At 38.1% G+C, this 27,078-nt stretch overlaps 1 protein-coding gene across 1 annotated transcript; it reads left to right on the forward strand.

Moving 5' to 3' along the window:
* The first annotated feature begins 1,564 nt into the window (after window positions 1-1,564).
* Window positions 1,565-27,078, forward strand: LOC145457002 (NF-X1-type zinc finger protein NFXL1-like). The gene is made up of 16 exons (XM_080335151.1): window positions 1,565-2,563; window positions 2,687-2,805; window positions 3,762-3,904; window positions 6,441-6,607; window positions 8,389-8,534; window positions 9,431-9,592; window positions 10,845-11,036; window positions 13,835-13,966; window positions 15,035-15,228; window positions 15,918-16,011; window positions 17,622-17,696; window positions 20,649-20,894; window positions 21,080-21,246; window positions 22,856-23,024; window positions 25,003-25,086; window positions 26,364-27,078. The coding sequence occupies exons 1-16, from the start codon at window positions 2,470-2,472 to the stop codon at window positions 26,604-26,606; spliced, it is 2,427 nt and encodes an 808-aa protein (XP_080191277.1). The 5' UTR covers window positions 1,565-2,469; the 3' UTR covers window positions 26,607-27,078.

Below are 27,078 nucleotides of genomic sequence, written 5' to 3' on the forward strand. Positions count from 1 at the left end.
TTTGTCGTCTGAATGATAGATAAGAATTATGAAATCGTACGACGTTGGGTTCATTTCGAGATATACGTGTGTAATACCACGTAGACATTGATGCATGCATTGGTGATTATTAGCTGGTTCGGAAGTTGATATACATTCATGAGTATTAGCTGGTTCGGAGGTCGATATACATTCATGAGTATGTCGCTAGTTCGGAAGTCGATAGACAATTATAAGTGCTTCGCTAATTGCGAGAAAAATATATTGCATTTTGAACCGTACGTGATATTCAATAAAGTTACAAGCCGGGGAGACGGAAACAAAATATATTCGTCAGTGTGATCCATCGAATACGTGTGCAATAGACAGGCTTCGTGGTACGTCAGCCAACCAGGTCGTACGCCGTGGTTACGCCGGTCTGTCGAACGGAAGAAGAAACACGCAGCGAATTGTAAACGCAACCTTCTGGGAGTCAATAATATATCTTGGAGTCAGATATACAATTATACAACTACAAACGTTCGCTCTGCGTTAAATCCTATATGGTGTCGATACAAGCAAATCTCATGCCTCAGTGAAATTGTATCACGTCACAACTTCCATTTGGCTACAGGCTATTTGACGGTCATTTTTGATCGGCTTGCCGAGCATTAAATTTGGTAAAACTGGTATCAATCGAAAGCTGACTCTGCACTGATGACGAAAATATAAATTTTATTTCGCTCGCGGCCCTGGAACCCCCACAATTAGCCTCGATTTTTTCATTGTTATGGAGATTGGCATTGGGACGCAGCAATGCTGTCTGGCTGATTATATGGCTCAATATAGTTGCGTTGTATTACTTCCTGTTCCGCGTTGTGATGTGAAGCAGACTAGCAGAGATGAGCGGATTTGAAATTTCTATGTCCCAATCCAATCCAAATCCGAACCTTCAAATCCAAATCCAAATCCAAATCCTAATCCATAACTTTTTCATATTCAAGTCCATGTCCAATCCTAATCCGATTCCAACTGGAAATTCAGAAAAAATACTAATTTATACGATGGAGGGATTCGAAAATTTTCTTTCACAACCGACGATTCACTTGTTTCAAGATAACTTAGTAACATATGTACATTAATAACTGATCCGAATAAAGTTTGTTGCCATTCGCCACACGACATTTCAATCTCCCAGAAAATAGTTAAATCCAATCCAAATCCTAATCCGTTCTTAAAAAAATGTCTAATCCAAATCCAATCCAAATCCGACAAAATTTCACAAATCCTGTTTTTTCAAAACCTAATCCTAATCCATGCTCATCTCTGATGTGAAGGTGAACCAAAGTATGAGATTTGTGAGCTAAGTGAAAAGTGATATGATTGCAATTAATTTAATCGTAATATGCAAGTCGTGTTAGTCAATAGTCGCTGTGTTGCACTTATTAACAGTATGCACGATTAATAAAACGAACGGGAACAGGTATGTCAAAAGTTCAGCTCGCACTGCAGAGTGTATTAGCATAGCTGCCATAGCAATTTACAACGTAGCAACGTAGCTACGTTGTAAATTGCGATGGTATTAGTGTAGAATGTATAGAGATGCTCTTCGTGAGTTGATGTGGGCCGTCCATGTGATATGACCGTAACTTTTCAAATTTCATTAGGTCGCTGGCCTTTTTGCCTGATATATCAGGTGAGCAGCGATGATTTTTCAAGTTAAAGTAATTAGATAAAAAAAATAAAAAAATAAAACGTAGTGTGAGCACAGGACACCGATTCCAAACAGGCTTGCAGGATAGTTCCTATGTAGGCCTATGTCAATGTCCGAGTCCAACGTCCAAGTAGATTATTTGTGGTGACACAATGAGCTCGCGGAGTCACTCCCACATTGGTGATTTGCGATTGCCTAAAACAATGGGAATTTTCATCTTTGAGATCGTATATTTAGGGTTCCAGTGCCCCAAACCATATAAAATTGTATATTCGGAATCAGTAAAGAAATAGCTTTCGCATGAAACTGGTTATATTGAATTTTGAGGTGTGGCCGCCAGCGCTCAGATGATTACCGATCACATATTTTTGACCTGTAAATCTGGTTGAATTTGAATTCCAGAATTTTCATAGGTTATAATTTAAAAACATGCACAGGCCTAAAATAAAAGTGTACACATGTCAGTTGCTTCTGTTGAATTACATACCATATCCATTCAGTAACAGAGAGAGGGAGAATAATAGAACATCAGAACGAAAAATTGAAGTATGGAATTCGAATTCTATGTGACGCAAAATGATTGATATTGAATGGATGCAGTACACAAAATACAGTTCCGAGCTCACGATAGAATTGTCAGAATCTACAATGCATATTGGTAGTTTGTTATATGTGAATATTATTGTTACGTCATTACAGCTTACAGTCAGCTGCGACAAAGTGATCATCGAGTCTGCTGCAGCTAGTATTAGGCTACTGTAAATCGATTGGGTAGCCACCAAAGTAGAAACACGGACATGGATGTTATGTCTGATTCATCAGATGATGATGACAATGTGGGCAAGGAACAGAAGATGGCTGTTTTGCAAAGAATATTCAAAGATTACGGCGGTGAGTCAATCCCTATTACCTGAAAGCTTCCTTCATACTTGACACCGAGATATTTTATTCATCAGACGTTATATTTTTGTAAGCATCCAATACATTCTCATTATTAACCATTGCTGTATTCAGATACTCTACAAAACAGCCCCAAATCAGATCAACTGAGTGACCAATACATACAAGAGAGAATTCAACAGCATTCGTTAACATGCTTAATCTGCATCTCTAGTGTGAAGCGAGAGAATAAGGTACAGTAATAAATTTTTTGCTGTTGCTCACTGCCTATGGTCAGACTTCTACAAACTACTAATGTAGCTAGTTGACGATCAACTATCCACGGGTTTTCTGAGCAGCTCTTGTTCTAGTTACGGATTTTGAAAAGTGAGCATTTCTAGTTCTAGTCAGGGCAGGGCTCTAACCAAGTCACAAGGCTGTGTGTGAGTCATAAGTCAATCTCTCTTTTATAGTTTTGATTCGATTCAAGTCGAGTCGTTATAACTTCAACGTCGAGTCCTAGTCAAAAGTCAGCGAGCAGGGGGTCGAGTCTGAGTCATGGTAACATGACTCGAGTTGGAGTCCAAGTCATTGTGTTGACTGCTGATTTTCCAGAACTCGAAAAGTCTTGTTTAGCCCACTTTTTATAATGATATCGAATGCTTCGCATTTATATTATACTAATTTTCCTCGTTTTACCTCGCCAATAGACCAAATCTTAATAGTGTCGTTGGTTTACTATTCTTTGAAATTACTATGAAATGGCGGTCTTGGCCGTCTGAGTCTCGAGTCATCTGACTTGGTTCGAGTCTGACTTGGTTCGGATCGAGTCATTTCCGAATATTGATAAAATGACTCGAGTCAAGTCGAGTCATCTGAAAATCGTGACTCGAGTCATTACAACCCTGGTTCTAGTTGCGCATTAAAAATAATTAGATGCCGAACAACTAGAAAACATCACTACTAGCAGTTGACGTAGCCATGGGTTGGGTTTGGGGTCGAAACCTGATACGATTCTGATAAAATACAAATTAATAAGTTCCTTCGGAATTGAATCTAGTAAATTAGTTGCAGATCTTTAAAGGAACCTTGTTAGTTCTAGTTGTAATTTAAAAAGTGGGTAGTTCTGTTTCTAGTTCTAGTTGCGTATTTTGAAAATCCAGTGGTTTTTACAAGTGTGGTATCTCACGACAATTTGTTGACTTTGTAGATATGGACTTGCTGCAGTTGCTTTGACACGTTCCATCTCACCTGCATCCAACAATGGGTTCGCGACGGCATTGTCAGCAGAGGCGTGCTGTCTGACGATTTATTTCCTGACAGAGATATACCTTGGAATTGTCCGAAATGCCGGTAAGATCGTAATTTCTGATCATAAACACTTCGCAATTGAAGTGATGCAGATTCTATTTCTTCAGACGAACTGGCCCTGCCGCTAACGAAAGTTAATGTGATATTCGCCTATTTATTTCTGTATGTTAGAATCCTTGGTTACTGCTTCCTTAAATGGTGGTATACATGTTTCAGATTTAGCTTTCAATACAACATCCATTGTAGTAGAATGTTTATTAACTCGAAGACTTTTCGGGTGCCTCATAAGAGTTGAAAGCAGAACCAATTAAGTCAAAGTATCACACAACAATCAAAATAACAGACCATAAGATTCGGCATTGTAACAATGGTAACAATAACAAACTTTGAAGTATATAGTACCATAGTAGCGGCGCAATTTCTAAATGAACAGTTACAAACATGAAACAAAACAAACTAATGAGAAAATGAGAAATTTGTAAGTTATTGAGAAAATCTTTTTGTCTCCATAAGATAGGTTTGATCAGTTGAATTATGGTAGACTCCAACACTTTAAAATAAAACAAAGATCTGCCTCGCGCAAAGACAGTGAACATATAATATATTGTGATTATAGTGTTGTGCACAGGTGAGGTTATGCTTGGTAATCGTCATATCAATCTATTTTGGAAGCTAACTTGCATTGGCGCGCGAGCTCCATGCGTGCATTTTTGCATGTATTGCAGCAAATCAATTTGGGAATATGCTGCTTTATAAGCTCAAACAGTTTTTGAGATGTAAGTCCTACATACCTACTATCACTGTGGCATTTGTAGTGGTAGACAACATTACTTGCATTAGAGGCAGGAAGTACATCTTTTCGAGAGTTTGGCGACAACGGTTTCGTTGTATACACCACATGCGTGTTAACGCTGAAATAACAGCGGTGAACAGCCGATTTGATAAGTTTTTCGAAGCAGTTAGACATGTTACTCAGCCAAGGTAGGTGTAAAAATGCCGGGCATTTTTTCGGTCCATATTTCAGATTTAGATCCGATTGTTTTAACACCCTAGTGATGGAGCATTTTAATATATGCTCGGGATAGCCATTTTTTGAGAGAATCAAGTGGATCTCATCCAATTCGTGTGACAATTCTTCTGGCGAACAGAGTCGCAAGACCTGTTGAACGAGAGTTGATATGTTTAATTTACGCCACTTCTGGCAAATTGAACCCCAACTAATATAATTACCCGTGGCCGGATCATTTTATCGTTTTTCTGCAGTGACTTAAGATACCAACATTGCGTTTATTTTATGTGTTCATGTTTTTCCATGCATATATACCAAAAATAAGCAACTTTGAAATCAGCTTTGAAAACTTTGTTGATACAGCGACTATGCAACGTCTCTAGATCAAACCGCAATAAGATATTGATTATTCCATATAATACTGGTCAATGAGTATAATATTGTCTTCCAATCCACTAGTCCACCTTGCGTAGCCATGTCTTGTTTCTGTTACTTGAAGGTGCAGAATGGTCTTCAATATTTGGAATTGCACCATATTTATGACAGAAACCAGTGGTGTTCAGTAATGAAGAACTTCCAGTTTTCCGAGTCCTCGAGTAGGTTTAGGTTACTTGCAATACTTACTTCATATTAATGAAGTACTTCCGGTTTTACATCAACATTTTTTAGGCGAAACTGCTTGCGGTAATTTTGATAATTTAGATTTTGATAAGTAGACGTTAGTTTTGGGATAAGTTTGCATCAGTTTTTTTGTCATATGAACTGCGTGAAATAGACCCATATCACAGTAGCCTACCTATATTTTGATTTTGCAAGATTGTAACAATTTGTAGAGTCAACAGTCAATTTGTATTATTCACGAATATACATCTCGCAACATCGAAAGTAGTCACATAGAATTATCTGCTAAATATATGCGACCCCTTGAACAAATCTACTTTGTCAAACTAATTACTCGAGCACTTTCTTATTATTATATTAGCTGACTGACTATCACCTGGCAACGCTTGGTAATGCAGTGAAGCCCAATATGTTTTCTAAGCATCTCGATCTTGGTAGTGTCTGGCCCATTGCACGTCAAGGCCATTACACATTTATATCGGCTGATTCTTACTTGATAGAATGCTGTTGCCATTGCCTAAACCGTGTCAGCTAGTGAGGAATAGTGATATCAGGCACGGGATATATGATTCAAGATGTTCAATTAGGATAATTAGAGCGAAATGTCGGTAATCTAATTTTTGAAATAGGTCCATATACTCATATTAATTCTACTAGAATTTCTGGTTTCTGGTTTGGTATGAACTGAACTCGAGTTTTGTCTCTAATTAGGAATTTTATTCAATTTCAAAGTTTTTGCGAATTCAGCAGATGGTAATTCTGATGTAATTTGGACTAGTGGAAAATTTTCTAGTTACCTAGGTCTATTTGCTTTTCCACGCTTTTCACTTGCAACAGTACTTTCCTTCCTCTGCTCAAGGCCGGTACTTACATAGTGATTCCTTCCTAGTAATCGCTGTAGGCAAGCTTTGGTTACTTTTTGACCACCAATGCATATTATCATGACAGGTTTGCATTCGATCGGAAAAACGTGCCGTTCAAGTATCTCTGCTTCTGCGGGAAGCAGGAAAATCCGATATCGGACCCTTGGCTTGCCCCGCATTCCTGCGGCCAGAAATGCGAAAGGATGCTGCGACCAAATTGCGGTCACCGTTGCATGCTGCTGTGTCATCCTGGTAAGTTGAGTGCAGATTTGGATGACTAGACAGTTTTCAGCTGTTTCAAATTAGATTAGAATTATAGCTGGACCCTCGCAGTTTTTTTGCCAAATTAGATTAGAATGAGAATCTCTGAATTCACACAAGCTTGGAAATTGAATTCAATTTCCGAATTCGAAAGACAAACAACAACAATCAAGTTCGCTTCATATCAAATGTGACTTCATTCTAATGAGCAGGAGAATGGAAAATGTCTGTACAGCAAGTTAGAATGAGCTAGTTTTCCAAGTCTTGGCATGGTGTGGTCAAAATAGTCACTGATGTTACTCAAGCAGTGATGATAAGTAGGGTTGCCATACGTCTGGAATTTCCCGGAGATGTCCGGAAGTTTACTGTTCAAACTGCGTATGGGAGGAACTCTAAAATATGCCTGAATGTCTGAAAATTTGAAGGCTTGAATTAGGCTGAATATTTTCCCGAAAATCAACACAAACAATATTATTTTTAAGCAGATGTTTGTTACTTGAAATTTTTCTTTGTGCCGTGTGCGATTTTGTGTCACATATATTGAATTTAATATGGGGTCCACCGCCCTCCCCAGAAACGCAATAAAAAATAAATAGAAATAACCATCATTTACTGAAATAATTTAATTGTAATTGCAATTATAAGACAACGGTATATCCCTAGTGTCAGTTCAGGAAGTTTGGATGCTTTAGTCAAGGACGGTGGTTCTAAATCTGGTGGTCGTTTGCAGGATTGTAACCAACTTGAAAGGCTCTGAGTCACAAGTCAATCTCACTTTTATAATTTTGACTCCAGTCAAGTCGAGTCATTTCCAATTCACCACAGAGCCCAGTCCGAGTCCAAGTCATTTGTGTTGACTGCTCAGTTTCCAGTTAAAATCTTTGTTAAACCCAGTTTTTATGACTCTGTTTAGTGATATCAAATCGTTGGCTTATAATATAGGCCTACTAATTTTCCTCTCTTTCAACAGTTTCTGGTCGTATTTTCATGTACCAGTACTAATAGACGAAATCGCAATAGTGTGGTTACCTCACTATTCTTCAAAATTACAATGAAATGTTACTCTTGGCCGTCTTGAGTTTCGAAAATCCAAGTCGAGTCGATACACAGATTGGCTCAAGTCAACAGTAAATCGCTGATGACTCGAGTCATTATGGCCCCGGTCGTTTGCTTCTATTTTGGGGTCGGGAAGATGTTGAACGTAATCAGCTTCCAAAATAGGCCGCGAGTAAGTCTGGGCAAAGGTGCCGACCATTTTTAGTAATCAGCTTATTAAATTTTGAGCTGGGCCATGGGACATTTCACAGAAAACAGAGGTCGCATTAGAGATGGCGCAATTTGTGGCCCCTCCTGTTCCACTCCCTTATAAGCCGATAGGCAAAGCTTTGGTAATGTGACGTCATATTGACAGGCAATGCGTTAATACCTCATTTTAAAACCAGCTAGCAGGCGACAAAGAGTGTCCGTAATTTGAGCCACAAAAAAAAGTAACCCTATGATAAGTAACGAAATACTTCTACTTTTCTGGGGCACTGGAGTTGGTCTTGGTCTAAAACAGTAACTAGACTGCTTCCACTTTCACATGAAAATTTTCGTATTTTATGGCAAAAGAGGGCCTAGAATAATAACATATTTACTTACTTCAAATCAATAATTCTACTTGTAGCCTTATAGAAATTCATGATTTTACTTCTAAGTCTGTTTGAGCATATACATTTCACAATTGATTACCAATGATAATATATTTTTTATTTATTATTATTTATTTTCAGGTCCCTGTCCTCCTTGTCCCAAGATGGTGATGACGTCGTGCTTCTGCGAAAGGACCAAAAATGCAGCCAAACGTTGCGGGTCTGCGTTGTGGTCCTGTGGGGGGAAATGCGGGAAGAAATTGAAGTGTGGAAAGCACTCTTGCAACGTTAGACCTTTTTTGCTGGAGCCCGACTGATATCCCCCGATCTATTCTGCCGATATTCAAAAGATGTTGCGTCTGGCTTTTAAAACGGACTAGCTTCTGAAAAATTTGAAAAAGTATCAAAATGTTCAAAATATTATTTTTTGGTTGGAAATATTAACATAGTACCCCTGTTATTACATCATGGCCTTATTTCGCCAAAAAAAAACAAGTAAAAATTGCAAAATTTCACTGGGCATACCGATAGTACCGTATTTTCTTTTACTGCGAAAATGTGTTTTCCATTTTAAAATTTCGTCATATCGCTTTATCAAAGAACGAAAAGGTGTACTCAATTTTTGTCACAAATTACTCACTCATGTTTTTGTGAAAAGCCAACATCCAGATCTATATTTTGCTAATTTTTGTTTGGGCAAGGTATGCCATGGTCTGAGTTACAGTAGTTCACAGCAAACCTCTGAAAAAATGAATTTTGAAATTTCTCACAGATGAGTTGCACATAATCCTTCAAAATTGACGCGGCATGTAGGACAGACTTACTACTTTCTAAAACGGGCATTCCATCAGAAAAGAGGCATCACACTTTTGAGGTTTGGTGTTTCACATGTCAGAGCACTATTTCTCTTGTCAAATCCAAATTCTGCAGGCTGGAACTACATTTTGTTATATTTTGTTTACAGCATGGCGACATCTGTACTGATATTCCCAGTCTAGCAGTAGAAGATTATGTTGTGACGTCACAAAAATTGCAGATATATTTTACTAAAACTAATTGCCGACACCAATATTTCTTTCAAAGTGTGATATTCACTCGATATGATCGGCGAGCAGATAATCTGTCGGGCTCTCATCTTGGCATCTTTTTATGAATTGATTCAATATATGATCCTGTTATGTAGAAATCATGTCACGAAGGGCCGTGTCCAATGTGTCCACGCACACTCCCGAAATCTTGCGTTTGTGGAAAACATGAAGCAGAAAAGGCGTGCGGCGTTTTCGATTGGCAATGCGAGGAAGAGTGCGGTAAAAAGCTACCTTGCGGTATACACAAATGTGCAAAGGTACGTGCAGACGTTGGTCGGTTGCAGAAAGATAATTTTGATCTTTTTCAAATTACATTAGAATTAAAATTTTAGCTGCAGCTTTTTTTCAAATTACATTGGAATTAGCATTTTATATGCAGTTTTTTTTTTCAAATTTGATTCGAATTAGAATTATAGCTACAGTTTTTCCAAATTACATTGGAATTAGAATTTTATATGCAGTTTTTTTTTCAAATTATATTCAAATTAGAATTATAGCTGCAGTTTTTTTTTCAAATTACATTCTAATTGGAATGATAGCTGCATTTTTTTCCAAATTAGATTGGAATCAGAATTATACCTGCACAGCTTTGTCTGAAATTAGGTTGAAATTAAACTTCTAGCTGTACAGTCCTTTTTCAAATTTGATGTGACAACTAGAATTATTTTGCGGTTTAAGTCTGTTTGGTTGTTTTGGTATTGTTGGTGTTCCGGCTACTATGGTCATTAACACCTGGCCGATATTTCCTGTTTTGTGCTTCCTCCACTTTTTTGTGTCAGTCATCCATAACATGGGTGTATAAACCCTCATTCTAATCTTACCAATACTCAAAACCTTTCCAGACTGTTGATTTTCCGCTCCTGAAATAGGTCTACTTTGGAAATGTCTTTGTTACCACTTCTTAGGGTTGTAACCGAGTCGCAGGGTTCCGGGTCAAAAGTTAATCTCACTTGTATAGTTTTGACTCGAGTCAAGTCGAGTCATTTTCATTTTGGCACCGAGTCAAGTCCGAGTCCAATCAGCTAGTGACGTTCGATTCGAAGTCATAGTGTTAAGTCCAATTCATTGTGTTCACTGTTCAGTTTTCGGTGCAATCCCGTGTAACCCACTTTCTTCAAATCTGCTCGAGTGATATCGAATGGCTCGCATTCATTCTATCGTAATTTTCCTCAGTCTTAACAGTCTCTGGCCCTATTTTCCAAGTATCAGGACTGATAGACGAAATACCAGTCATGTGGAGACTTCGCTATTCTTTGAAGTTACAATGAAATGTCTGTCTTGGCCGTCCTAGTCTCGAGTCATGACTTGGTTCGAGTCATGCACATTGATCCCAGTACAAGGCGAGTCGATTCATTTTACGTAGTCGAAACCACCAAAATATCGTGACTAGAGTCATTACAAACATGTCGCTTCTTCTACTTGAGTACGAACAAAGAATACTTTGACTACCTCTAAGTGTATGAGAATTATATTTTTTTTAATTTTCATCCGTATCATTTCCCGACATAGATCTGTCATCGAGGGTCGTGTGGCGAGTGCCCGAAATCAGGCTTGAGGACCTGTCCGTGCGGCGCTTCTCAAAAAGTCAATTTGCCATGTTCGGAGGACGTGCCGACTTGTAACGACACTTGTGGAAGAAGTTTGGGCTGTAGCAAAGGACACAAGTGTTCGAGACGGTGTCATTATGGGAGCTGCAATCAAGTAAGTTTGCATATACTAATAGTTTGACTTGAGGGCTTTTGAACCAGAGCTGGCAAACTTGAACATTTTTAGCTTTTCCAAAGTAGATGAGAATTAGTGCAAAAGCTGGCGACTAGAGCGCTGAAAATTAATAAAACTGGTCTTAATCGAAAGCTAGTGTCTCACTGATTCGGACAATACAAATTAAAATTTTGTCTAGGTAATGGAACTACCTCAAAACCGCCCTCAAAATCTAAAAATCGGCATTGTTCCGAAAAATCGCCTCGTGGAATAGGCCATTGTTATGCACATTGTGTCACGGCATGGCCATTGTTGGAACATAGCCGATTTTCAGACTTCAAGGGCTGTTTCGGTGTGGTTCCATTACACCGACAAGATTTTAATTTATATTTTCGGAATCAGAGCCACACTAGCTTTCGGTTAAGACCAATTGTATTACATCCCAGCGCTCGGTTTGTCAGCAATAGCAATATCAATTTTTAGATTGCTCAATAGTTGAAGATACCAGACATGGGGTGATTACTTCATGAATGTAATCGATTGCGATTACGATTACTTCGGAATCACGCGATTACGATTACGATTACAGCAAAATCAGGAAGTAGTCGATTACGATTACGATTACATTGGAAAAGTAATCACGATTACTCACGATTACATTTATTTTGCATCTTAGTAGTTATATTGGAAGACAATACATGGATTGCGCTGAAAAGGCCTAATGAGATAACATATTTCTTTGAGACAGATGCGCTATTTGCTTGTTACGTCATAATGTACATATTTCCCATTTTATAAACGACGATTTATCGCACCCAATGATTTGCATTCTTGCCAGGTCCATAACTGCTGCACCCCAAATTCCCCAATAGGGTGGGGACTCAAAGTATTTCGTGAACCAACATAAATTATAGAGTATTCTTGACAGATTTCTTTAACGTGAAAATTCTCTTTGAGCTTTGCCATTTAAATGTCTCGAGATAGCTTGGTTTCGAAAGGCAAATGTCTCCCCTCAAGAAATAAAGGACGCATAACTCATAGTAATAGGCATTTTGGTGCCAGTCAATACCGCGCCTCGAAACACCAAAAGACATATGCAGTTTCGGCCAACATGCGACTCTACGAAGTGTGCTATCAAAGAAAGACGTTGGCCGAAATTTGGGGTATGTGTCCATTGTCAATAGCCGCGCTGGGTGGGCTAGACTAACAGTCCGGTCCTTCCAATCTGAGCCCACGATGCAAATGCCACGCAGGCACCCACAGAGCATTAGACATGACAATTTGTGTGTGCGTCTCACGGAAGTTTTTCTTTCAGTCTGCTAAGTTTGGGCCACTACAATATCTTTTGACTATATAACAGACCGGGGGTCACGAATTAACAACATGCACTACAGTAATTATTGCAAGATACCAGATGTTATAATTATGGATTACGCGCCCCCTGCTCTTCAGGTAAGTCTGACCATCGGGGGGCTGAAATAGGATTAAAAATGCAATATAATGAAATTACCAATGGTATTGACGAAATTAAATCTTCAAGTTAAAAATTAACTACCCTTTGGGGCCAAAGACCAACGTTTGGAGTGGAGGACCATTTTGCTGTTTTGATCCTGATTCTAGCTACAACCCACGCTAACATGGTATATAAGCCGATGGCTATGGCGGCAGGTCCAAATCTTCAGTAAAGAATCGTGAAATAGCAATTGACGCCCGTTTTGAGTAGAATAATATGAGAATAAGAGAAGGTGAAAATAAAATTCTGCCTTCAACTTAATACAGATAATGTAATGCAAGCTGCCATCACGAGAAACGGCAAAAACGGCGCGGTTATAATATATATATCAGCAGCTGTTGATTTTTAATGCTTCGTTGTGGAAACCGTAATATTTTATTTGACGAGTACAAAATTTCAAACCTTTGTCTGGTGTACGTTCGTACCAGCACATAGGCCTACTGCTCGCCAAGCAGCAACGGTCAAATTGCGTTTAACTAAGCATAACCAAACATCAATATAAATGTTGCTATTGTAAACTAGGCAGAGAGGTGATTGATTATCCTGCTGCGAGGTAATGGCGTCTGAAATGTATTGATAACCCGATATACTGAACGGTGGGTGTTTGACAATCACACTAATGTACATCGAATATCTATTTACTATAAGTGTGGAATGTGGATACTTCTTACGCAAAGACTAGCAAAGCTAATAGGCTACTTCTGACGTAATAATGAGCAATGGCATTTGAAAATCAGACGTTTGTGACTCAATAACTGGTATATTATCTCGTGCTTGTTAACGAATGTTCAGTTTATGTCACAGTCGTCGTACAAATAAAAAGTCATCGTTCTTTCACAAAGAAATCGATTAAATATGCGAAGTAGTCGATTACGATTACGATTACTTCGGAATTTTTTCGAATGTAATCGATTGCGATTACGATTACTTGAAAATGCTGTAATCGTCGTAATCGATTACGATTACTAATCGCGATTACCCCATGTCTGGAAGATACTGCTTGTCCAATGCTTACCCACTGGAAGTTACTTATCTATCCGTAGGTTGGTAATCTATTCTGTGACACGACCATTACAGATTCCCATGCGGTCACGGTTGAAAGTAGCATTGAAGCTATAATTTTCGTTATTAGATCAACTCTTAGTGGCAACTACCCTATAATTTCAACACTAGAAGAACTCATCTCTCACTACTTGGAATCGTTTCACCAGAATTAATACTCGATTCAGATTAGAGTAGCCTCGAATCGATGTGTCCAGCCCTAGTAATAGAGTCTCTCTTCCAGTGTGTGAGCCTTGTGGTGAAAAAGTGCCGATGCGGGAAAAGGCAAAAAGAGCTACCATGTTCAAAATTGTTCACCTGTAACATCAAGTGTCAAAAGTTTCGTGACTGCGGAATTCATCAATGCAAAAGAGTGGTAAGGCAGTCTATTGTGATTAGAAAACTAGAAAGTTTTACTCGCTATTTCAAATCAGATTGGAATCAGAATTATAGCTACACTTGTTTTTCCAAATTAAATTTGAATTAGAATTACAGGTATGCATTAAAAAAAACTTAGATGCGAATTAAAGTTATTACTACAGGTTCTTCCATATTATATCTTACGGTAATTAAAATTAAAGCTACACATTTTAATTTTTTCATATTGGTTTTGAATTAGATTTAGGCCTATAGCTGCAGTTTTTTTCCAAATTAAATTTGAATTATAATTACAGCTATGGTATGCATTTTTTTAAAAAAACTTGGAGGTAAATTAAAGTTATAGCTATAGGTTTTTCCATATTAGATCATAATTAAAATTATAGCTACATTTTTTTTCAAATTACATGGGAATTAGCATTATAGCTCTACAGTTTTTTTCCAAATCATATATGAATTAGAATTATTCCTGCACATTTCTTTACAAATTATATTAGAATTAAAATTATATCTACACAGTTTGATTTTTTTCAAATTGGATTTGAATTAGAATTATAGCTACGCAATTGTTTTTCAAAAATACATATGAATAAGAATCGTAGCTCAACAGCTTTTCTTGTAAATTAGATGTGAATTAGACTAATCTACACAGATTTTTTACAAATTAGATTGGAATTAGAATTATAGCTACACAGTTGTTTATCAAATTGTATGTGAATTAGAATTATGGCTACGCAGATTTTCTCCAAATTAGAGTAGAATTTTGAATGAAGGCATCCGCAAAAACTTAAAATTGAATTAAATAACGAATTACAAACAAAACAATGCAAATCAAGTTCATTGCAAGTAACAAATTAGAGTTGATCCTCATAAACATGAGAATAGCAAATGTCTGTACACCAAAGCTTTGCATGTTTCGAAAGATACAGATCTCCTGCAGCATCTTCAGGAAACCAGAAATCAGATTAAAAAACATTTGACAAATTCGATAAGAATTGGATAACCGGCTCTAAAGCATTTAGTTGTCCAAGTTTGCATGAAAAGCTCACCCTTTCCTTTTCTGCAGTGTTGTAACGGAGAGTGTCCCAGCTGCGATCAAGTCTGCCGCAAGACTCTGCCTTGCAAGCAGCACAAATGTCAGCTCATGTGCCACCGAGGACGGTGCTTCCCTTGCAATCTGGAGTCCGCTTTGTCCTGCAATTGCGGGAGCGCTACCTTGCTGGTGCCGTGCGGTAAAGAGAAGACTTCAAAGCCTCCGCGGTAATGCATCGTTATAATTCGTCAATTGATTAATAGTATTCATATTTGTAGAGCTTCTTGGAGGTAAAGAACTTCAATATACAAGGAAATAGTATATTGATATTGAAATGAACTAATAGTTGTATCTAAGACTGGCCAAAATCCACCGATCAAGGATAATCCCAGAATTATCATCGAAAAACTCAAATAACTCCGCTTCTACGGGTTGAAATTGAGTCAAATTTGTTTTGCATCGTTTTTGAAGACAGCACAGCAATTTCATGGGGTTGACGGAAAAATTTGAAACAAATGATTTTTTGCATTTTTGAATAAATTCAAAATTTTTAAACTGTACAAAATTCACGATTACCAGTTGGAATGAATTCAAATTTGATGTGTGTCGTTTTTTAACGCGTAGCCAGCAATATTCAGGAATTTTTTTTTGAACAGCCCTGCTGTGAGTTGATCACGACTTCACATATATATCATTTCCACTAACGTATGCAGCTTTGTACTACGAGTTTTGTATGCCGCGATAGCACAAATCTAGGCTTTTAGACTTCCACGGTGTAAAATAGTACCAAAACTATAATTTCTTATTGCTAAAGTAACTCTTTTGGCTTGTATTATTAGACTTAATACTTTATTCATATTTGAGTACTCGGCCGTCAGTCGTATAGTTAGTTACTAAGCATTTTATTGTTTTTCAGCTGCAATAAGTTGTGCGCCGCGATGTCCTCGTGCCATCATCCAAAACGTCAACCTCATAAATGCCATTTTGGAAAATGCCCTCCTTGCACGCAAGTACGTAGAACCTCACGTGGGATTTAGTTGTGTCGAAGTTGCATCGTTTTTGTGTGTGCAAGGAGTCTCTGACTCAAAAGCGGTGTAGGGACAGTTTTTTCGATTTTTTCATGATTCTAATGCCAAAATGTAACATTTTACGATCTAGAAATGGCTCGAACACAGGACTTTTACAAACTACTGGATTTTCAAAATACTGAACTAGAACTAGAATTAACAACCTTTAAATAATGCACCTGACTAAAATACAACTAACTAAATTCTTCTGAAGCAACTCTTTGATTTCCATTTTGTCGGAATTGGATCGGCGTCACGGGTTTCCATCTCCAAACCCACCCCTGGCTACGCCACTGTTAGTAGTGCTGACCGTGAGCTAGCAATGGCTGCAAGAACATCGCACAACAGAACACCGGTATCATGATTCACAGCAAACAGCAACACATGTTTTCTAGGTGTTTGGCAAATAATTTGTGTATTAAATGCTCGATTAGAACTAGAACTACACGCTTTAGAAAATCCGCAACTAGAACTAGAACTACTAAAACAAATTATTTTTTATATAACTAGATAGGTAGGTTGCACAGGTCTGTCTAACATGCTATGCCCGTACCCATACTCGTGGTCGCTGTCAACATAGACCCTAAAATAGAGATAGTTGAAAAATTTCTTGTACTTTTGATGCGGATTTGGCCCAATATGTCAATCAGCGCACCTCGAGTACCAACTTGGAATAGCTAGTATCAAACAGTGGGCCATTTCAATGTATGGTTCAGTTGCCTACTGTATATCTGCTAGTTCTAAAAACCAAGTGTCTTGAAGTTGCATATCCACTGAAATACAGCCTCTATTATTTGGTAGTCTGCAATTACAGACAAGTGTGACCTGTGGGTTAGAACAGTAACGTTTCACATGTCTGTCAAATGGCATGTAATTATTGTATGATAGAACATTTCTTGAATGGTCTCTTCCAGGAAGAGGGATTTGAATTCCTAGCTGTTCTCATTTTGCTGTGACTGTTATGTTAGTCATTGAATTCCATTCGACATGTCTCATTAGTAGGGTTTGGCAAGAGCGAGGAGCTGAGTTATTCGATTCTGAATCAAGTATTAGTCTTCGTGATTCGTGTAACATTAAATGAAATATGTGGAAAGTTCGAATATGTACCACAAAGAATATAATGCCAGTTCTATATGACATCATATTAGTCCGTTATTATTCCGACCATACCTATTTCATTGCGCTCGGTGACTGTTCTGTGGGTTGATCAAGACAGAAATGTCATTTCCAGTAACGTGTATAACTTTGTGCTGCATGCTCCATACGCTGCGATACCACCAATCGCGGATCCAAGACTACCGCAGTGGAAGAGAATGTATTGAAGCTATAACTGTTATTAATAAATCAACTCTTATTGGCAAAAAGCGTATCATTTCAGTACTCCTCAAACATCTCTCCTACTCAACTCGAATCCTTAGATTTAATACTCGACTCAGGTTCTTATATTCAAATCATACTGTTCAGCCCTAGTCATTAAAAAGGATACGGTAGGTAAAATCGAGCACTGAAGTGATTTACTCTGAGGTCGTTTTGAAACGTGATTATTTTTTTAGATTTGTAACTTGGCGTTGGACTGCGGACATCAATGCAAGGAAAAATGTCACGACGAAGTGTTAGTGGAAGCGAAGGTATATTGCATAAACTTTACTTTGTACCAATGCCGACTCTGTTGAATCCGTGTAGTACGCAGAGGTAGTGTAAGTATCCAGCATTGCTACTCAGGTAGAAGTAATGCCGTAAATTTCCCATGTATTCATAAGCTTCTTTAACCGATTGGCACTGATTACTTTTCAAAACTGAAAAACACGACCTCAATGGGACGCAAAACCAACAAATAATATATCGTTGGATTCAGAATGTCAGCGCCTAACCAACCACGCCACGAAGCGAGATGAGAATATGTCAGCCGAACGTGTATATAGTCAAGAAGACGAGATAACCTTGTTGTATAAATGTACAGGGTTTGGTTGCTTCCTTATGGAGTCCATAACATATACCTAGTGCGAATAACTATGTGCTGTTCCCGGCAACAGAGATACATCTTTCGAACAAGACACGAGTGACCACATTTGCTCAACTTATGCGATCGCTGCTATCAAAACACTGCAGAGTGTTTCACTGAAAACCGCAGTGTCATTCATGCGTGTGCTTGAAAATGTATTCCGGAGTCACTCTGGATGGCTATTTCACACGGTTCTTATGAGGCTTTCACACATAACATTGATGCAAACATATGCCCTAGCTACTTTCTACTTGTGAAAGTGTGTAAAAAATAAGTAGGCTACTTTTGCCTAAAAGGCTTAAAAAGTAGAAATCGGTGTTGGGATCGAGTCACTACCTCCGAGTCACAAGTCATGTCGAGTCATTCCACATTTCGACTCGAGTCAGGTCATGTGAAAAAGTCGACTATGGTAGTGACTTGGTCATCCCAACACTGTTGGAAGTATTCCAAAAACATGTAGAGCTAGTAGCCAAAACCTACTTGAGTACTCGGAAAGCTAGAAGTAGCCTACTCTGTGACTGACCACCTCTGCCGGCCTCCGAGAAAGCCATTCGACAATATGGAACAACAGTGAATGTTTTATTCAAAAATGGGCCTTGCTGGTTTTTATAAAAGCACACAATATTCTTTTAACTGAATGTGGTAAATTGAAGGTGACTAATGGTGAGTCAGCCTCGAATGAATTAGGTTTGATATTTTTGGTTGTGTAGTCCTAGTCCTCGGCAGTGAGGATTTCCCACACAACCAGGCTTGCATTAGAGAATTCTAGTAGTCTAATGGGAACAAAATGATAGTAATCTAATTTGGATTTAATTTGTGTATTGTTTCTGCGCTCCAATTTTCATTCTAATCTCACTTTTGGTTTTCCTGGAAATGCTACAGGAGAACTGTATTGTGCGAAACGAACCAAGCTTGCTGTACAGACACTTGCCATTCTAGAATCAATTCTGATTCAGAGGTGGTCAGTAACGAAGTACTTCTAATTGTTGGAAGTACTCAAGTAGTTTTCCTGAGGAATTTTGGGGCTGTTTTCACGGAGTACCATCATTTAATATTCATAAAAGTCAAGTAAATCCCAGAAATTCTGTTGCGCTTCACGCATAGTAGTGTTGGAGTGACATATATGTTTTCACGAAAGTATCAGTGAATATAATTTAGGTATCGGATTGCTTGGTTCCTCTCACACCGCATTGTCGCCCATATCAAATATTTCATCACTGTGAATATGGCCCACTATATCGCTTGAAACTACTGTTCCGCAATCTAGCAATTACCTATCATATCGTAATCTAGCAGCCCATGACGTGTCTTGCTAATCTGGAAAATCCAGCTTTTTTTAACATTACATCTGTTCTAGCAGAGCACCTTTTAAGCTTTATGGACAAATGACATGATATTAATTTTCCTCTTTTTAGAAGTGGTATTTGTATTTTACTTTCAATTGCGAGTATAATATTTTAAGTTCTAATTACTTTCAGTTCTTTTGCCTGCAGAACATACATGTTGAAGCATAAAAGCAAATCTAGCAATGCCTCTATTCTCCGAAAATAAAGCTACACTAAATATAACTTTTACGATCCACAATATTTGTTATTAACGTAGACCAATCGCGCAAAGTGATGAAACCGTATCCGATACAACTTCTACATATTGCTCTTCGCCTAAAATTGGGACCTTATCATATGGGGTAGGTCGCCATGCCACGATATTCTCTAAAAACGGGGTCTTCTAGTAAACGAAGGATTAGTATCGCATGCTCATATCAATACTATAATTTGCATCCCATGATGCGAAACAATGCTTATTCTGTCAAAAATTGATACCTCCAAGGATGCATCAATGCGAATCAAGCTCTCTGCACCTGCATCATAGATCAATTCGCAGCTTTTGACAGTCCATACGAACGAATTAAGACTGTTTTCAAAACTGCTTACTTGAGTAGATTTGAAGTCAGTCAATTCTACTTCAAGGAGTTTTAGGTGGCTTATTGAAGAAGTACTTCTACTCGTACTTGAGTAGATTTTTTCGTCTCTACTTCAACTTGAGTAGCTTTCTTGACTACTTTGACTACCTCTGGATTTGATATTAACCCAACTTTATTTTTGTTGTATTTCTTGCTGTTGGGAGTTTGAATTCAATTCTTAAGTTTTTGCAAATTCGGTAATTCTGATTCCAATCTAATTTGGAAAAGCTGTGTAGCTATAATTCTAACTCTGATATAGTTTGGAAAAACTTTGTAGCCTTAATTCGAATTGTAATCTGATTTAGAAAAATTGTGTAGCTATAAGCCTAATTTTAATCTAATTTGGAAAAGCTGTGTAGCTGTAATTCTAATTCCAATCGAATTCGGAAAACCTATGTAGCTGTAATCATAATTCTAGTGTAATTTGGAAAAACTGTGTAGCTATCATTCTAATTAGAATCTAATTTGGAAAAGCTATGTAGCTCTAATTATAATTTTGATGTAATTTGGAAAATCTGTGCTACTATAATTCTAATTCGAATCCAATATTGAAAAGATGAAATTTCCAGTTGTCGATCTCTGCGTACCAACATCTGACCATTGCTTTTATCCCAGGTGAAAGCTGCCGGACCATGGGAACTGTCTCGCAAGCCGAATTTTATCGTGCAATCGCAGCCCTGCCCGCCATGCAGGCACGGAGTGTCGGTCAAATGCTTCGGAGTTCACGAGGAAGCCACGTTGCCCTGTTCGCAAGCGAAAAGCTATTCGTGCGGTCGGCCGTGTAATCAAACACTTGGTTGTGAGATTCACAAATGTGAAAAGCAATGTCATGTCGCCGATAACACGGAACATCCTAATTTGGTGAGTTCTTTTTTTGCACCAAATAGGCATTTTTTCTGGTGATTCGATAAAATTGTCAAGCTGTTTAAATTGCTGCACACCAAATTTAGCTCAATTCCATCCAGTAGAAAAGCGAATGAGCTTTGGTACAATACCCTGAGATCTGATTCTGTTCTAGTTTTTTGTTCGTGTTATGGTTTTTTTAGGACGTCACACCCTGCATGGACTGTGACAAGCCCTGCCTGAAACCACGGCCAGACGGTTGTCCTCACGAATGCTCTTCAGGTTGCCACGCGGGACCTTGCAAACGATGCAAGAAACCGCTGCGTGTACAGTGCCATTGCGGAATTATGGAACTGAAATTTCTCTGTTGGTAAGATTACTACAACTTCTACTTAACCTATTTTTCTGAAAAGTACTCACTCTCACAATTGAAAAGTAGTTTTGAGCTAAGTTTTCAACACTTTTATGAGTGAAATTATTAAGAACCGCGGGAAAAAAACCTGGAGACAGTGGTGCAACTGGAAACTTTACACCTTTTTGAATCTAGATTAAAATTAAGTTTTAAAAAAAAATTAGATTAGAGTATAGAATTACTGAATTTGCAAGAACTTGGAAATTGAATTGAATTCCAAAGTATAAAGAAATGTAGCAAAAATCAATCCAACTTCATTACCATAAGCATGAGATTGGCAAATGTCTGTTCACCGACCCAATTCCCAGTAGCATTGTCCGGAAGACCAGATATTGAATTAAAATTAAAATCAAAGCATTGAAACATATCACAAACTAGATTAGAATTAGATTACCTGCATTTCACTCCAATTAGTCTAATTAGACAACTAGATAATTCACGTCTCGTATCAGGACAACTAAATACTTGATCAATGTCTACAAACATTTCCTGTCATTTTGCGTTATTCCCGAGGATGGATCTTACAACTCCTGAAGTAGCCACCCTCGATTTACTGGTAAAACCTTGCGACCATTCGACCAATTCTACTTTTTAAAACTGCTTAATTCTCCCACTTAATTAGTAGAGATTGATATTGTTGCTTTTATTTCGAAGGTTTATTGCTTATAAAGGCCTAGTGCAGTATACAGTAGGGATCTTCAAAAAGGACTTTTTTTCTCAAATCGCACTGGCTACTTGATAAAATTGTTAGGTTACCTAATTTAAGCCTACACACCAAATTTGGTTCAATTCCAACCAGTAGCCTCATAGCTACTGGAGTAGAAAGTTTCTATTTATTATATAAAAATAAATACCAAAAAATTTAAAAATTTTCTGTTCACCCCATGAAAGTGATAGGTTGTCTATAGAAACGATGTTCACCAAATTTGGTTCAATTCCAACTAGTGGAAGCGGAGTTATTGCCGTCAAAAAATTTGGATTATGAATAAAATAGTATTTACAGTGACCATTCTTTAATTATTTATTATAGTGGTGCCCACCGTAAATACTATTTTATTCAAATCCAAATTTTTCGACAACAATAACTCCGCTTGTACTGGTTGGAATTCAACCAAATTTGGTGAACATCGTTTCTATAGACAACCTATCACTTTCATGGGGTGAACAGAAAATTTTTAAATTTTTTGGTATTTATTTTTATATAATAAATAGAAACTTTCTTCTCCTGTAGCAATGCGGCTACTGGTTGGAATTGAACCAAATTTGGTGTGTAGGCTTAAATTAGGTAACCTAACAATTTTATCAAATAGCTAGTGCGATTTGAGAAAAAAAGTCATTTTTGAAGAGCCCTAGTACATAGTGCTATGCTAGCTTGGTCACAGGCCCTCCTAACACACCATGTAAATGACTATAGTCCTAAGCATACCTTATTCGCTTTCGTTCTGCAAGAGTATGGAAAAAGCTTGACCCATAATTCGCGTCGGAGCCTTTCGGGCAATTCATCGAGTGGGAATGCTGACTACTTTGCCCCCTGGTCGGCTGTCCTTAACCATAAATTCATTCTCAGCGATTTCACTTCGGCCGTTTCGAAAGAAGTTATGTTATCTTGCGGAAACCAGTGCCAAAAGCCATTGCAATGCGGGCATCCTTGCGGTAAACCGTGTCACAAAGGGAAATGTGTGGAGGAGTGTCATAAGAAAGTGATTGTGAGGTGCAAGTGCAAGAGGAAGAAAAAGGTAAAATAGGGCATTTCCCCGTATTTAGACACACTGTGCGTGTGCATGTGCTACTAGAGCCGTGCTTCCCAACCTTATTCAGTTTTCAGCCATTTTTCATCAAAGTTTCATGGTGCAACCTGCAATAAGATATGACATTAGGCCTTTTATGATACTACCAAAGAATATAATGCCCGTTCTATATCACCTCAATGAAAGCTTTGTACTACCAGTTCCGTATGCTACGATATAGCCAAATGGCACCGAAAATGGTACCGAAACTATAATCCTATACAGCAGGGGGGGGCAAACTTTTGATCTCGCGGGCCGCATTCATAATCTGAATCCATTCGCGGGCCGCACGATATAAAATTAGGATTATAAACCAAAAGCAATATTGGTATTTGATTATATAGTGACGCCACGGAGATAATATATATGCTTGTTTAAAACAAAACTAATATTGCTTTGACTTTGATGATATCGTCTACGCATCAGAAACAGTGGCGAGATTTCATAGGCAGCTGGTCAACCTCGGTAACCAATTTGTCAAAACTTTAGAGATGGAAGTAGGTTGTCCCGGTTCTTAGAACAGGATTGAAATTTAAATCTGCGAGCAGCGATCTGTTCATAGATTTACTAATTCCACAGGACAGACAATGCTGACGGCATCATAACCATGTTAGATTCTACCATGTGTAGATAAAATATAACCATCCTAATTCTACGCATACAGAGTATGAATCTACCTACAACACGCGCAAATCATTTCTTATAAGCACATCACTGAAATAATTAAAACTGGTGTGGCCGATTAGAAATCACAACCGTGATCCAAATTATTTAAATCTCGTTTAGGAGTTCTGTGATGTTCAGCAGTTGAAACCTTTCAAACTGCGTGGGCCTTGAGATCAGGCTGTCGCGCCAGAAATGAAACATAAAAAAATTTAACTTTTTAATTAAACTTTTTAAGACACGCCCCCCCCCCCCCCCCCATTATGATGGGGGAAGATAATGTGCCCCCCTTATCATCATATCACAGGACACAACCAGCATGCTATAGCAAACCTACGGATAGTTTGATGGCATGGAAGGTTGCGGCTGTTTTAAATGTGAAATTCAGACTAAAGACAGAGTAATAATTAGGAATTGGAGTAAAATTGCGATGCACGAAAATACTTTTCCCGTTGAGATCAGCTTCGCGCCTCCATTCAGATGCTTTTGCGCCCCCCAGTTTGAGAACCACTGCCTTAGAATTATCATGGTGAATTATACTTGGAAAAAGTTTCATCAAGTCCCTGCATTAATTCGATTTTTGGTACGTAAGCAGGGCCGCACAAAATGGTGTTGCAGGCCGTAGTTTGCCCACCCCTGCTATTACAGTATATGCATTAATTCTATAGGTCAGTGGTTATTAACCTTTTTCATACCGTTACCCCCAAGAAGAAAATGACGGAATGCAATTACCGCTTTTCAAAAAATATAATATATTACAGCTTGCACTCAATTAATTGTAAAGCAACACAAAGTGACGTCTTATTGTACACTGAAATGCCTGTTAAAAATATGAAGTCAACGGGAAGGCTACTGTTGTTTTTATGTTATCCAGTGGTCACGTCTAGAAAAAGGGGAGGATAATAGACAGCATCTCCTGCAATTGTCAATCGCAAACTTATTTCGATATTTCGTTTTGATAGATACCATTGCAGAAAATCCTATTTCACAGCAATAGTTGAAGAAGATTTAATCGGAAAGTTCAATGCCATTATGACGAAGATTGGTTATTCATTTTGAAGGCGAGCCCAAAAGGCTCCAATATCTACCCTCGTTTCTTCGAAGGAATTTTGATCATGTCAGACTTAATTTTTCTGACTAAACAAGACCACTACACTTTTCAATACTAACAAATATATTTCTGCGATATTGGTACTGCATTATAGGTGTAAAGCAGAATTTAGACGGCCCTTGCTGTTTTGTCTATATTGCTTGTGTTTGTCAGGAATTCAGCTGTCCTGAAGCCAGAGATGAACCTTCGATCCCGTGTGATGAAATTTGTGAAGAAAAGCTACTACAGAAAGAAGACGTAAGACCTAATTATAATCTTTACCTACGAGAGACCAAGACGCATAAATAATTTCTTGCATCTTTCGTTGAGCGAAACGTGTAACGAATCGTTGTCTTATCAAATGAATACAACCGAATTATTTTGCTTTTAATCACTGCAATCAAGTAAGTTAGAAGGTTTAACTAATCAGCACATTAACCGAAACTGTAATAGAAGTAGAATATTCTATAACAGTAGTTCCCAAACTTCTTCGATTTTTGGCACACCAGAAAATTTATAAAAACTTAACAAGAAAGTCGCTTAAGACAATCTTTTGACGTTTCAGTGCAACGGTTGTGCTTGTTTATGCAAACAGATATACCACTGAAACTGGGTTGCATTATTGACAAACATACCCCCATTTCACACGGTCTCTCTCATGAACAACTTTTAATTTCAGTCAAAATGAAACAAGCTATGTTTACAGCCATGAAGATGTGATTGACAGTGAAATTTTGATTACTTTGCACCTATCATTGAATTAGATTTAGAAGGAGACAGCCAAAACTCATCCGATCTGTTCATGACAGCAGTGTTGTAAAAACGGCGTTTCGTAAATCAATAAGCTGTTCTCCCACTGCAGGATTGCTTGATTCGTTGCCTCTATAGGATTAACGATTTCCAACCTAATATAAATCGCAATGTTCACAAGATTTGCCGAATGATTTCTTGATTTTGAGTTGATTCATTAAGAGGGTGAAATGGAGAAAATCCTTTCTTCGAGTCATAGCAACCCAATGGGGACCTGGCAATTATCCTACCTGGGCAATGCCAGGATTGGCTCCATGGTCATGGTCACATGTGCTTATTTGTCAACTATTGAAGCGGTTATAGCACTTTTGAGTCGCACATACTTTATTTTGAAGTTTGACCGTTCTTTTAACCAAAATTCCCAAAAGATTGGCGACACACCTGAGCATCTGTGGTGGCACACAGTTTGGGAACCACATCATTCATATCCACTTGAGTAACAAATACAAGTGGATAAAACCTACCAGAGCACTCTGAATAAGTAGAAGTGCTGGCAGCTTTACTAATATATTTGATGTCGAAGCATAGCAATGGTGTCGTGCCTTCAGCTAGATGCCATATCGTTTGAATATCTGCTGAATATACCGGGGTAATCGATGAAGATGCTAGTTGAAGGTTTCATTGGTGTGGGCTCGAAAATCCGATATCGGTCAGGTTCTAAATACCAGTCATCCCAGTTTTGTTCAGTTTGGATAACAACATCCATGATTACTTGTCTTCTCCAGGAGAAGAGAATGAAGTTGGAAAAGCAAAAATTACAGGAAGACGAGGCATCTAAGAGAGAGCTGTTGAGGTTTGAACGATCGTTGGAAAAGTCTTCGAAATCTAGACGCAAACGAGTCGACAACTCCGAGGTATCCGAAGACACGAACTGGCTTGCCAAGCTTAAAAAATGGGGAAAGCTGTTCCCTGTCATGTTCTTTGTGGTGATCGCCATAGCATTTGTTTGGAATCTGATGTCGCTGTGATTGTGTTCTTATCGCTGTTAACGTAACATTCCTTGTTCACAATTGAATAATATATTTGTAACAACATAAAAGTGTTTTTGACTGGTACTTGTCAGGGGCAAGCGTCAGCAACGAGTAGAGGATTCAAAATAATTCATTTATATTGCCAGTTGCTTCACCGATTGTGACGTCAACTGCATAAAATATTCAAAAAATCCAGTCAAAAGTTCTTGAATTTGGGTCTTTGATGTCATATTAGGTGATACAGTTGCTGACGATCACCCCTGATGAGTGTTTGTGATTCGATGATTCTTTTCAGCCTCTGTTGTTATGTTAGATAGTATTGTATCTTGGTTATTCAATTGCGTCTAATATATTAGAGTTGCTCTTGGAAGAGCGTATAATATAACATGTGTCACCATTCTATAAGAACTTTTGTCTTGAGAAATATGTTTTAAAAGGGCACTGTGTTCTAAATATGATGTGCTCTCAA

Source organism: Botryllus schlosseri, chromosome 15, assembly GCF_051294905.1.
Source record: "Botryllus schlosseri isolate E-star chromosome 15, Bs_hap1, whole genome shotgun sequence".
In the NCBI taxonomy this organism is placed as follows: domain Eukaryota; kingdom Metazoa; phylum Chordata; class Ascidiacea; order Stolidobranchia; family Styelidae; genus Botryllus; species Botryllus schlosseri.